Genomic DNA, 11,566 nt, shown 5'->3' with positions numbered 1-11,566 from the left:
AAATGATTTTTACTAAATTAAAAAATAAAATATGCATTTTCTTTTTTTTTGGTGGCCAAATCTAGCTGCGAACGGTCTCATCTAATTCTAAGGTTGCCCACCTCGACAAGGGATGCCTAAGGTCGCACAACCCAACCAAAGGTCTAGTAGTAGTCGCGATGTCACGACCACTTAGCCAATGGTTGTTGGTCCTCGATTGGCTTTTCTATGCAATGGTTAAGAAGATGAATATTAATCGAGGACATGGGCTTCAAACTTGCTTTAGGCTAAAAGTCTTAAGAGCCATTTGAAGATACAATTGTATTTTTTCAAAATTGAGTAATAAAACGAATTAAACGCATTTACATTTGACTAAGAGACTTTAGAGTCCCAAAGCCCATTGCAAAGGTTGAACCAAAAAAAGCCTAAATATGGAAAGTAGGTTAAAGAGACTACTAGTTAGATGCGACCAATTCCCAGATGAGCCAATTCTCACTCTAAAACCAGGAACCACCTACGAAGTTGGGAATCGAGAATCATCTATTGACTCATGGACCCAACCTTGAACCGAGCCATAATGGTTCGATTTTTGGATGGGTCTATGGAACTAGCCATATCATGTCCCGCATTGTCTTTCAGCTTCACATATAAGAGAAAATATTAAATAACTTAAAAAGAACCCCATCATTCATACTTTGAACTATTCAATAGTTGACAGTTGTCCATATGGATACCTAATATTTTCTCCACATATAAGGATTTTTCGCTCCTGTTCCAAATCCGGTTCTTCTCATCCCTTGTCTCTCTATCTCTCTCTTAATTCCATCGAGTTCCAAAATACGATTCCCCCATTTCTCATCCCTTCTCTCTATCTCTCTCTCTCTGAACTCTCTGTTATGGAATTTTAGGAACTTCTGGCTGGGCCTCTTAAGGAACGTGCTAAGGCTCGCTCCGTTGGGCTTGATCTCTCTGGTTCCGGAGGCAGAGCAATGCGACGTATTTGAGCAAATAAGAATGGAAGCGCGAATCACGACGAACTTGTTCCCCCGAGTGAGAAAAGCGAGGTTTAGCCACGAACAAGATCCTACATCACGAACGACGGCCCGTTAGATTTGCCGGATTCGGCCTCACAAGGTTTGTCACAGACCCGACCTAGGATGTCTGTCTGCAGGGTCCGACTCCTGCGGACTGGTTCCAAAAGATTCAGATGGTATACAGTTTAGGCTCATCTTATATCATTACATGGAAAAAAGAAAGAACACTAACCTAGTGATGTATTCGAGAAAGTAAGATCGAGTTTACTAAATCTTTTACTTAATTATATAAATAAATATGCTGTCTTAGTTATAGTTTTTAATAACGATGAGTTTTGGAGATAGTAGTGAATGCGCATCTCTCGGGCACTCAACTAGTAATTAAGAAAAAGGAACAGAGAAAAAAACAATGCAGGAAACATGTTCCCAGCACATAAAAAAGCAAAAAAATTGACACTTAAAAATTTTATAAATTTTGAAAAGGGGAAGAAGAGAAAAACCAAAGTTGGAAAAAGAAGGGGCCAAAATGGTTAGAAAATTAAAGGAATTTAGCGCAGAAATTCGATGGAAAGATAATGAATCGAGTGTGCAGAAGGTGAGAAACGCGCGATGCTTTAGGCTCAGACCAAGTTTGCAGGTTACGATCGAAGCCGAAGGGCAGAGCCAACACCCAAGAAACACGCAACGCCGCCGCACCGCCCTCGGCTGCGACCAGAGACGGTCGCCGGCGAAAGAGGAGGACGGGAACCGTCCGTTCTCGTTCGCGGGCCATCCGGGTCGCCCCGCCGGAGGGCAGAAAATGCGGGTCGGCGGGTGAGCCGGGCGCTCCCTCGATGCCCCGACCAGATCAGATACACGCTCGTCCAAACTTGGGACCAATCGGTCATCACGGCCTCATATCAATCGGGTCCGACCGCGGCCGGGTGGGGGGCGATTTGAGATCATCCGAAAAGATGAAGAAACAACAACAAACCAGAAGCCTCTGAAGAAAAAGAAGAAGAAGAAGAAGAAGAAGATTCTCAAGCAGCACAGAGACAGAGAGACTGCGAAAGAGAGAGATCATGGTTGGTGGCGTTTCGGGGTCGCCGTGAAATCACAGGCTTCTTCGCCGTCAGATCGCGGAGGAGCGACCGAGGGAGAGAGAGAGAGCCTCATTCAAGATTCGAGCGTGTCCGGTGAATCCCCAAAACGACGATCTTTGCTTTGGGAGTTTGGCTGATCTTCTGGCTTCTGTAGGCTCCGGTTTTCGAGGTCCTCGTCCGATTTTACCTCTCTGCCCTTCGTCCTCCCCGAAATAGGACGAATCAGACCGGAGGGCATTTCGGTCTCCACGTTGGGTAATTTTGCTTTTCTAAACAGTGACTCCGGTCAGTGACTGTAGCGATAAATATGATGTTAAACTGACCAGATTTTGTTGACACTAATTAAATTTGCAATCTTGAGAAAAGCATACAGCTTTTGATTTATTAATTATTTTTCTTCTTACTTTCAAAATAAATTATTTAATGTGACTATATTTACCGTGAGAAATATATATATAAAAATCTTGGAGAACAGAGGATGAAAATTTCAAAGAACTGGGCGATCTGCAGGCAAGATTAAATAGGCAAAGAAACAAATTTTTTTCTCTTTTTACAATAGAGAAACAAGAAAACTCTGCAGTAGAGCCAAATCATCAACCAAAAAGAACGAAAAAAAAAAAAAATTTTGCAAATTTAGGAGGAAATTCGTGAAGATAGAGAGAGGCTCGGATCCGTTCAGTGATCAGGCAAAATACAAAAAGGAACCCCGCCATGGCTGCGGCCGACTCTGGCCGCCCCGCCAAGATACGGTCGGTTCTCAGCGCCTGTCACACTTTCATTTCTCTCGCCCCGCATTTCGTCACAGCCTCTTCACTTTACCCATTTTCTCTATTTTCTAGCAAACCCAGAATCTGCGGAGATCGGAGTCGTGGTTTTGGAGTTGGTGTTAGGCGGTGGCGGTGGCGGTGGCGGCGGCGGCGGCGGCGGCGACCATGGAGACGGAGATGCGATCGGATCGGATCGGGAAGCAGCCGTGGCACCGCCGTTGTTTCAGTTCATTTCTCTTTGTTTCGCAGAGCGGCTGTTTCGGACGGGCGAAAACGTGCGCCCAAGGCACGATCGCCGTCGTGGGCCGGCGGAATCATCGGCTCCGCCGTCGACCGGAGAGGCGGCAACCGCCGCCGGGACTCCCAGTAGCCTCTCCGGGAGGCAAAGCCTCATTCTCGCGATCTCAAAAAGTTCAACACCAGACCCTGAGGCTGCTCCTCTCGCCTCTTGGCTTTTATCTCGTGGAATTTCTTTCCCATTTTACCCCGGTCCAACCGGTTCGCTGATTTCATTATCGATGACCCGGGTCCGACCGGTCTCAATTCCAAACCAGCTCAAATCTCTTATTCCTTTTTTTTCCATGATTTTCTCATTTTCGTTAGAGAAAATCTCTTAATTTTTAACCAATTTATCTGCTGCTGCAACAAATACGATAAAAACGCACAAAAAAAAAAAAAAAAACGGCCAAAAAATGAAGAAAATCAAACACTGAGGGTTGAAAAAGGGTTTCCTTTTCATTTTCCTAACCCAAAAAACCCGTTTTTTTTTAGGAAAACGCAAGAGAAATCATCATCAAATGGGAAAACCAGAACTCAGAACCAAAGAAAGGGAGAAAGAAAACCAGGGGAAGAATCGTGGAAGAGAAAGAGAGAGAGAGAGAGAGAGGAGGCTCAGATTCGCCTTTGATCAGGCAAATGTAGGAGGAACCCCGCCATGGCTGCGTGCCGGCTATGGCCGCCCCGCCAAGATACGGTCGGTTCTCAATGCCTGTTACTTTCACATTTCCGTAACTCGCATCTCGTCATCGCCTCTTTTTTTTATCTCAGCGCCTTACCGCCGACCGCTTCGCCAGCAAAGCTGGGAAAGATCGGGCAGGCATCGCCATCGGTGCATCGCTGTGCGGGCGTGCGAACTCGAGGAGGGTCAGTTCAAGATCAGAAAACAGAAGCAGCATCGTCGTCGCTGGGACGAGGGTTTAGGTTTAGGACTTTTTCGTGGTAATTTCCCTTTTGTGTTCTTGTTCTTTTTTTTTTTTTTTTGGAAGGAGCGGCTGTTTCAGAAAAGATGAGCGCGTCCGCGAAGGGCGCGGGCGAAATCACCGGCTCCGCCGTCGACCGGAGAGGCGGCAACGGCCGCCGGGACACCCTGAGAGCCTCTCCGGGAGGCAGAGCCTCATTCTTAAACTAATGAGTGATGGAGGAGACCGAAACCCTAAAGCTGGATTTTATATCTCAGGCAGTAAGTGCCTTGGTGGGAGGTTCTTTTACTATTTTACCCCTCTTCTGATGGTAGCTGACCTCTTCTTTTTATCTGTTGATAGGACATTAGCCCGTGCTGCGGTGTAGGGCAAAAATGGACAGGAGAAAAATTGGGTAAAATAAGTGGATGAAAGAATATCCGTTTGCTTTAGGCTTTGTGAAAAGTAAAAGGAAAAGTTGGGGAGAAATAATATGAGAAAATCACATGGGATTAGATAAGCCGTTTGGTAATGTCACACAAGCTTTCCTAGGATGGAGAAAAGAAACGAGGAAGATGCTTTCTTGAAAAAGATAGATGACCCATTTTCCTTGTTATTGAGCTACCGTGCTTAGTTGTTCTTCTGGCCTTTTCTTTCTAATTTGAAAAGATGACAGTGAATGATCCATAAATTTTAATGTGCAATGTGACATTTTAATTGTCCAATATGTTCCTTAAAATTTGATCCAATGGTTCCATGGACACTATAACATGAACTATATTGGACAAATTGGAAGTCTAGAGGTGAGATTACATATTGAACCAAAATTTATAAATGCATAGATTAAAATTCAGAAAAAGCATTACATATTGAACAAAATTTGATTGACTGTTCATGTCACTATCCCTTCAAAGTTTGACTTTTGTCCTCGGAAATGATCCATAGAGAGGATGCCCGATAGGCCTCTCTCAAGCCCAAAGGGTAAATGGGCGGACGAGCCCCAACATTTGTACGTGCATTTCAGTTCATGAATTGGATTGGACCCAACCTGCAGGCGCAATGCTCCTCGCCACTAAACATTCTCTTAGTTCGCCAGTGCGTTGTACCATAAATCAACATTCGAGACCAGGCCTTGGGCAGGAGGGCATTCTGGCCGATTCATGTATATTGCCAAGGGAATACGATGAAAAGACTGCATTTTTTTTTTTCGGGAGCACCGTCGTGAATAAATCGTATACAAGACACTTTCTTTTCAACCAGAAACGACACAAATGTGCAAAGATTGGACAAATTCTACTGTTTTCTCTTAAATTAAGGCCTTGTGAGGCTTACGATGTCGCATCGATCTTCTGTCCCTCGAGCTCCCCCAGAGCCTGTCTCCACGCTCCTGCCTCCTTAGCTGGAACTTCTTCCCCCATCAATGGCTTCTGCACCAAGCTCAGTGAACACAAAAGAACAGACGATGAAAGCCAAAGCATGGAGAAATTAATCGAAACGAAAAATGGGTTTTTGAGAACGCGAATACGGAGAGGTGGGTAAGGATCGTGCATTAGGCTCAGATCAAGTTTGGGACTCGGGTCGAATGCCGACCACCGCAAGGGACGAGAGAGAGCGAGCAGGAAGTCCCCCGCCGTGGCTGCGAACGCCGGTTGCCGGCGAAAACAGAGGCTCGCCGGCCGTCCGGGGTCGCCCCGCCACGGCGAGCAATGCGGGTCTCGCTCGGCCCCTCCAGGTGCGCACCGACCCGACCTTTTCCTCTGGCACACGCGCGCGCTCTCCTTCCAAACTTGAGCGAAAGCGAACGCGATCGATCATCACAGCCTCAGAAGATATAACGTGGGGGGTTCGGGTCGGAGGTCGCGGCGTTCGATCCGCGCCTTGCGGGTGCGGGGGGCGATTTCGAGAGAACAAAAGAAAAAGGAAAAGAAAGAGAACAGATATATGTATATATCCATCAGTCATCACATACACACACCCCCACAACCCAGCACAGAGAGAGAGAGAGAGAGTACAAGTCCAGCCAAGAAGATCCCGGCATGGACTTGCAGAGCGCGAACGAGCGAGCGAGAGAGAGAGAGAAAGAGAGAGAGAGAGAGATGGAGGGGTTGGTTCGGGTAGAGGGTCGAGCGGAAATCACAGGCTTTCCTCTTCTTCTTCTTCTTGGAGCCTCATTCGGAGCTCTGGAGCGCGTGTGCCGAAACCCTAGTCCTAACCCCTCCTTCCTCCTCTCTCGTTTTCGGCCATGGCGCTGCCAATTTATGGCAGGAGATCTTTTCCCGTTCTTTCCCACTATGCCCTTCGTCTCGCCCCGCTATCTTTGCCCGACCCATGAGGAGGATCGATGGCGTTTTGGTCAGTTTCGTGGGTTGCGTAGCTGGGTTGAAAGATTTTTCTCCATTGGTTTGTAGATTTGGAAGGTAGGAACTTGGAACGGAAATCACGTACATTTAGGAGGATAATCGGAGATTAAGATGGGTTCTGAGATGCGATTTGATCACGCAGTCATCCAAATCGTCTATCCAGAAACTGGAAATTCCCGTGTGTTCCGCATCGATTAAGCCCGTTAGGTCTAACCTTTTGAAAAGACCGGGCACCCAATTTGACCCGATGTGGCACGATCTCTGATTTCGTTTGGCAAATGTTTAAGACTGTTTCGACATGTTAAGGCTGGAAGTCAACTTATGGAGCAAATCCGACAGTAGCAGCGATGAGTGGTTTAAATTTTGAATTGCATGACAGGTGCCCGCTCGGGTCGCCTTGCTCCTTCCTAAGCACATGAACGGCCCAAAGGCTGCTGTTTATCCCCTTCTAGCAAAGGCCAATGTCTCTCTGTTCGAGCAAACTATATGGTCGATCCCGACTCAAGTACCTTGGTCGCCTAATAACTTTTCCAAAACTCGGCCTATTTCATGCGACTTGCAGAGCCAGAAACCCAAGTTGATATGCAAAGCAACCTATTACATCAAAGTGCGAAGAAGAAACAGAAGAAGAGGACCCCTGATGACTTCAGAGATTCCATCGGCTCGATACATCATTTAAGCTTGTCAACTGACATTGGAACAGCTCCGAAGAATGTCTACTCCGTCGTTGGCATCTATAAGTCCCTCCCAAATAAGAACTGAATTGCTAATTTTTATTCACTTGCTGCTAGAAAGGAATAGTATTTACCAAAAGAAAACATGACTCTTGACACGGTTTCTTTCTGGCTTTCAACTGCAAATTAGATTAAATTCCATAGTCATCTACTTAATATGCCAAGCCAAAGCCAATTTAAATGCTACCCAAGGTAGAGACAAATGTGTAACTGTATATCATAACTCAGTAGTCTCAAGATCAGCCATAACTAATCCTACAGAATTTATCCTCACAAATCAAGGGGATGATCATCATCCTACCTATTGCTTACAAACACGTTTTCATAATGCTGAACATCTTTTTCAACCAGGACGCAAATGACAAATGGCAAATGGCAAATGCTGAACATTGGAGTAGATACAAATGGCCATCAGTTTGTAAAAGCCAGTAGCTCACCCATTGCAACAACATCAAACTAAAAGAACTAAACTTTTACCAGGAGACAATATAACGGAGGATGCCGGAGTAGCAGAAAGTTGCAACATAAGCCAATAATTTGTTGCACAAGATCTACCTGCTGCACTACTATGATATCCAAAGTTCCAGGTCACAGTTGGTAAAATTTAATAATATACAAGACATGGGAAATTTCTTTAAGCAGTGTAGGTCGTCTGCTCAGAATATAAATCAGCATATCATGACTGCATGATGATTCGACACCACTTCCAGACCAAATTAGACATTAAAAACAGAAAAGACAAGGAGATGTGCTGAGAAATGTGTGATTCAGGCATAAAAGAACAAAACCTGCTCCAAATAAAGACCTGGCATTAGCTAAATATCCATACCAATATTTGAGGAGCATATGGATAACACAGTAGAAGGAGCTGGGACACAAAGACAGACCGAGAAACTGAACACCTAACATGATTAAGCCTTAAGTCACATAGCAATGATCCGAATGGAAAAGAAGAAAAAAGAACTTCACGGGCCACGAACTAAACAATATAGCTTTTCTCTTCCTAGGTAACGCAGGAGAGGAAGCAGGCGGGAATTGAACCAGACCTACTGGATGTTGCTACAGGCGAACCCTCCCCGGGTCACGCCCATGTCCTAACCTAGCATTAATACTAATTAAAATTATAGATCAAGGCATAATGGGTGACATTGCAAGGTATAGTCAAATGACCCAAAAGTAGTCGATACAAAAGGAGATGCGCATGCAGTGAGTGAGTATTATGTCTGCGCCATGTGTGCGTGCATCCTGCGCGCAAGCATGCACCCTCAGATTCTGTGCACTATAAGGTTCATCCTTCAAGACAAGCTCTAAAACACAACAAAGGTCAGTCATCTTGTCTGCAATGTTTCGATGTAAAGCAAAATGAGAAGTATAAATGCCGTTTCCTAGGTAAACATGGCTATTCTCCTATCCTCACTACTTGCTAACATTCTCAAGGACTTCAAACTATGTACCACGTCAATCCTGGAGAGTGACCAAAAATCCAATCGACCATACTGTGCCCAAAAAAAAAAAAAAAAAAAAAAAAGAATGATGTGAACGGGGAACACACAATCTGGCAGAGAAATTTTATATTTTAAATTTTTATTTCAGATACTATTTTTTTTCCTCATCTTAGTAACCATTTTGTCCATTCTCAACACCCAGACCATACAAAACCCCAGCATACTTCTCAGGCGAGCCATTAAAGAAGTTCTCCTTCAGTTTCATGAAAGTGGAGCAAGTGAGCAAACTATCAGAACCCGCTTGATGACATATGCCAACCCGTTCCACTTCCAACAACTCGGCAACCTTATTCAAACCCCCATGAAGGCTATTGCAAAACTTCATCAAATGCTTGATATCGTAAAGCACGGGGAAGTACATCTTAATCAGATCAAAGAACCCGGACTGTGTACTCGGCAGACTCTGGCAGGTCAGCACCTTAAGCAAGTACCCGAAGTCATACCCGCTGTGGAATGTGACCCAGTGAACAGTATCGTTCAACACTATCCCGGACGACATCAATAGCTCGCTGAAGCGACGAGCATCGACGCCCACCTCGTTGTTCTTCTTGAAGTTGATCCCACTTTGAGATAACAAGTCGATCGAGTCATGAGCATAAACATCCTCATTCAAATTGAACTCGCGGAAATTGAATTGCCACACGTAGTATTTATCGGTTCCGCAGGTCGGGAGATTTCCCTTCTCATCCGCGAAGGTCAGGCCCAACTGGATTAGCTTCAAAAGATCGACATTGGCCTTAAGGGTCTGGTAATTATACTCGGAGCTGCTCTTGAAATTCCCCACCGGGCGAAGGACCATCCCAGGGAACTCGGTGTCCATGGCAATGTAGGGATAATCATCCACGATCTCGCGAATGAACGAAAACTCGTCTTCCAGATTGTATTCCCAAACCTCCCTAATCTCAACAGAATCGCTTTTCGACAGAACGGACATTCTTGAATTTTTCCCGTCCTCCCAATGCGCCCAATATACCAAACCCGATCCGAAAGACAACGATAACCCAGAATCTGCGTCACAACAAAACACAAACCCAGAAAATCAAAAGAAGCCATCACCACCCCCACACGCATACCCATCTCAAGGCAAGAACTTGAGAAAGGACCCGACAAAGGAGAAACACCCAATTGGACAAAGATCTTTACCTGAGGATATTCGAGCCGAGGACCCTTCGTGGGCGCACGAGGAATCACCAAAAGGGTCGCGACCGAGGAGCTCCCAAATGGGATCTGGACGTTTTTTTTTTTTTTCTTTTTTATTTCTGTCGGGGTGGGAAACGATTCTTGACTTTTTGAAGGGGAAAATCTTGTTGTTGGAGGGGGTTTTTTCTGTTCGACAGGCGATAAAAACTGCGTCTTTTTTTTTTTATGGTTTTTTTGGATTCCTGGATTGAGGGCGGACTGTAGAGAATGGGAGGAGCTCGCAGAGGAAGGGCTCAAAGGCACTTGCAGAGAGCAATGGCTGCCTTCCTGTGCTCACATCGTGAGGAGGACATGAGATTCAAGGCTGTATGGGGAGATAAGTCGGTGGTTGTCGGGTGATGCCTCTCTCTTATATTGCCAGACCGGACCGGGCCGCCTCTCCCTCTCTCTCAAATTTTTTATTATTTTTATTATTATAAGGTGTGGAACATGGTTTTTCATGATTGAATGTCATTTCACTGTTGGATGTAACAGCACTTCCAATTCTGAAAGAGAGAATGGCAAGATATTTTTTTTCCCCATGAACAGGTGTTTAATGAGTGTCCTTAGGGTTTTCGTTAATCATTGTCTGTTAATAAATTAACGCGTAATTCTTTTGTTCTCAAAATGTCTTGATTAAGTTAATTTAATATTCTAAAGGTGCTTGTCTTAAAGGCAATTGTTAGCAAGATTTATTCAAATTATCAAAAGTGTTGTGATGAGAAACGAGGCGCGTGTGCAAAGCGGGAAAAAAAAAAGCGGTGTGAATGCCATAGCGATTATAGCTGGATAGACCGGAAGTGTTCGCAATAATCACTCTTTCAAGATAAGGTTATCTAAGTAATGCTATAAAGTAAGGAGTACAAAATGTACAACCAATGCATTTTTACCGCTATCCTATACCTTTTATAAACAGTCGGACCTAAGCAAGTCCTCAAAAGGCCTACAGGAAAATAGAATGGAGAAGCTTCGAGAGGAGGTTGACCCCTTAATGTCCTGTTCCTAAAGGATGGGGCTGTCTCCAATGGGGGAGGCAGTCAACTGATAGGCATCGGCCCCTCTCTGTAGGGGGAGTTAGGTGCCGTGTTCCCGTGGCATTGTTTTGGGAGAATCCAAGTAGCCCACCACCTCTCCTTAGAACGTGGACAGGCATTGGTAGACATACCCGGAGAGGCTAGACCTCTTCTAAGTTGTTGTAAAACCTTCCTAGGTGAACCTTTAAACCTAACTTAGGAAGGTGAGCAGGCAATAACACACCCTCATTATTCAAGTAATGATATAAAATGAGGGGTACAAAATGCATGACCAATGCATTTTTGCTGCTATCCTTTACCTTTTATAAACAGCATTTAGTTAACTCGATCAGCATAAAAAATAAAATAGTTGCCTTCTCCCAATAAAGAGATTCACATTCTCATCATGAAATATAATGAATTTATGCTTTCGAGATCATAATTTATGTTCCCAAAGAGTATTTTCATGTAAAATATGCTTAGTTCATGAAAACGTATTTGAACGGCCTCTACATAGATAGCCTTTGTTGCAGGAATTATGTACCTCAAGCTGAGCATTTTGCACTTGACCTATTCGAAACTTGAGTGGTCGTGCATGACCATATTCAATCTAATCTACAGGAGTTCTTATTCTAAGAAAAGCAACTATGCTCTCAGTGAGAGTGAGGGTGAATATCGTGTAATGCTGGAATGGTTGAAACCAAAGAGTCGCACGCGACGAGTACCAATGCAACA

At 44.7% G+C, this 11,566-nt stretch overlaps 1 protein-coding gene across 1 annotated transcript; it reads right to left on the bottom strand.

Annotated features, from left to right (window-relative positions):
- Positions 1–7,493: 7,493 nt before the first annotated feature.
- LOC104437559 (probable CCR4-associated factor 1 homolog 7) lies at positions 7,494–10,170 on the bottom strand. The gene is made up of 2 exons (XM_010050529.3): positions 9,783–10,170; positions 7,494–9,647 (listed from the first exon to the last, which is right to left on the bottom strand). Exon 2 carries the CDS (start codon positions 9,571–9,573, stop codon positions 8,749–8,751), a length of 825 nt encoding a protein of 274 aa, XP_010048831.2. The 5' UTR covers positions 9,574–9,647; positions 9,783–10,170; the 3' UTR covers positions 7,494–8,748.
- Between the last annotated feature and the right edge of the window lie 1,396 nt (positions 10,171–11,566).

This window comes from Eucalyptus grandis, chromosome 3 (genome assembly GCF_016545825.1).
Source record: "Eucalyptus grandis isolate ANBG69807.140 chromosome 3, ASM1654582v1, whole genome shotgun sequence".
Classification (NCBI taxonomy): domain Eukaryota; kingdom Viridiplantae; phylum Streptophyta; class Magnoliopsida; order Myrtales; family Myrtaceae; genus Eucalyptus; species Eucalyptus grandis.
This window is presented reverse-complemented; position numbering and strand designations above follow the sequence as displayed.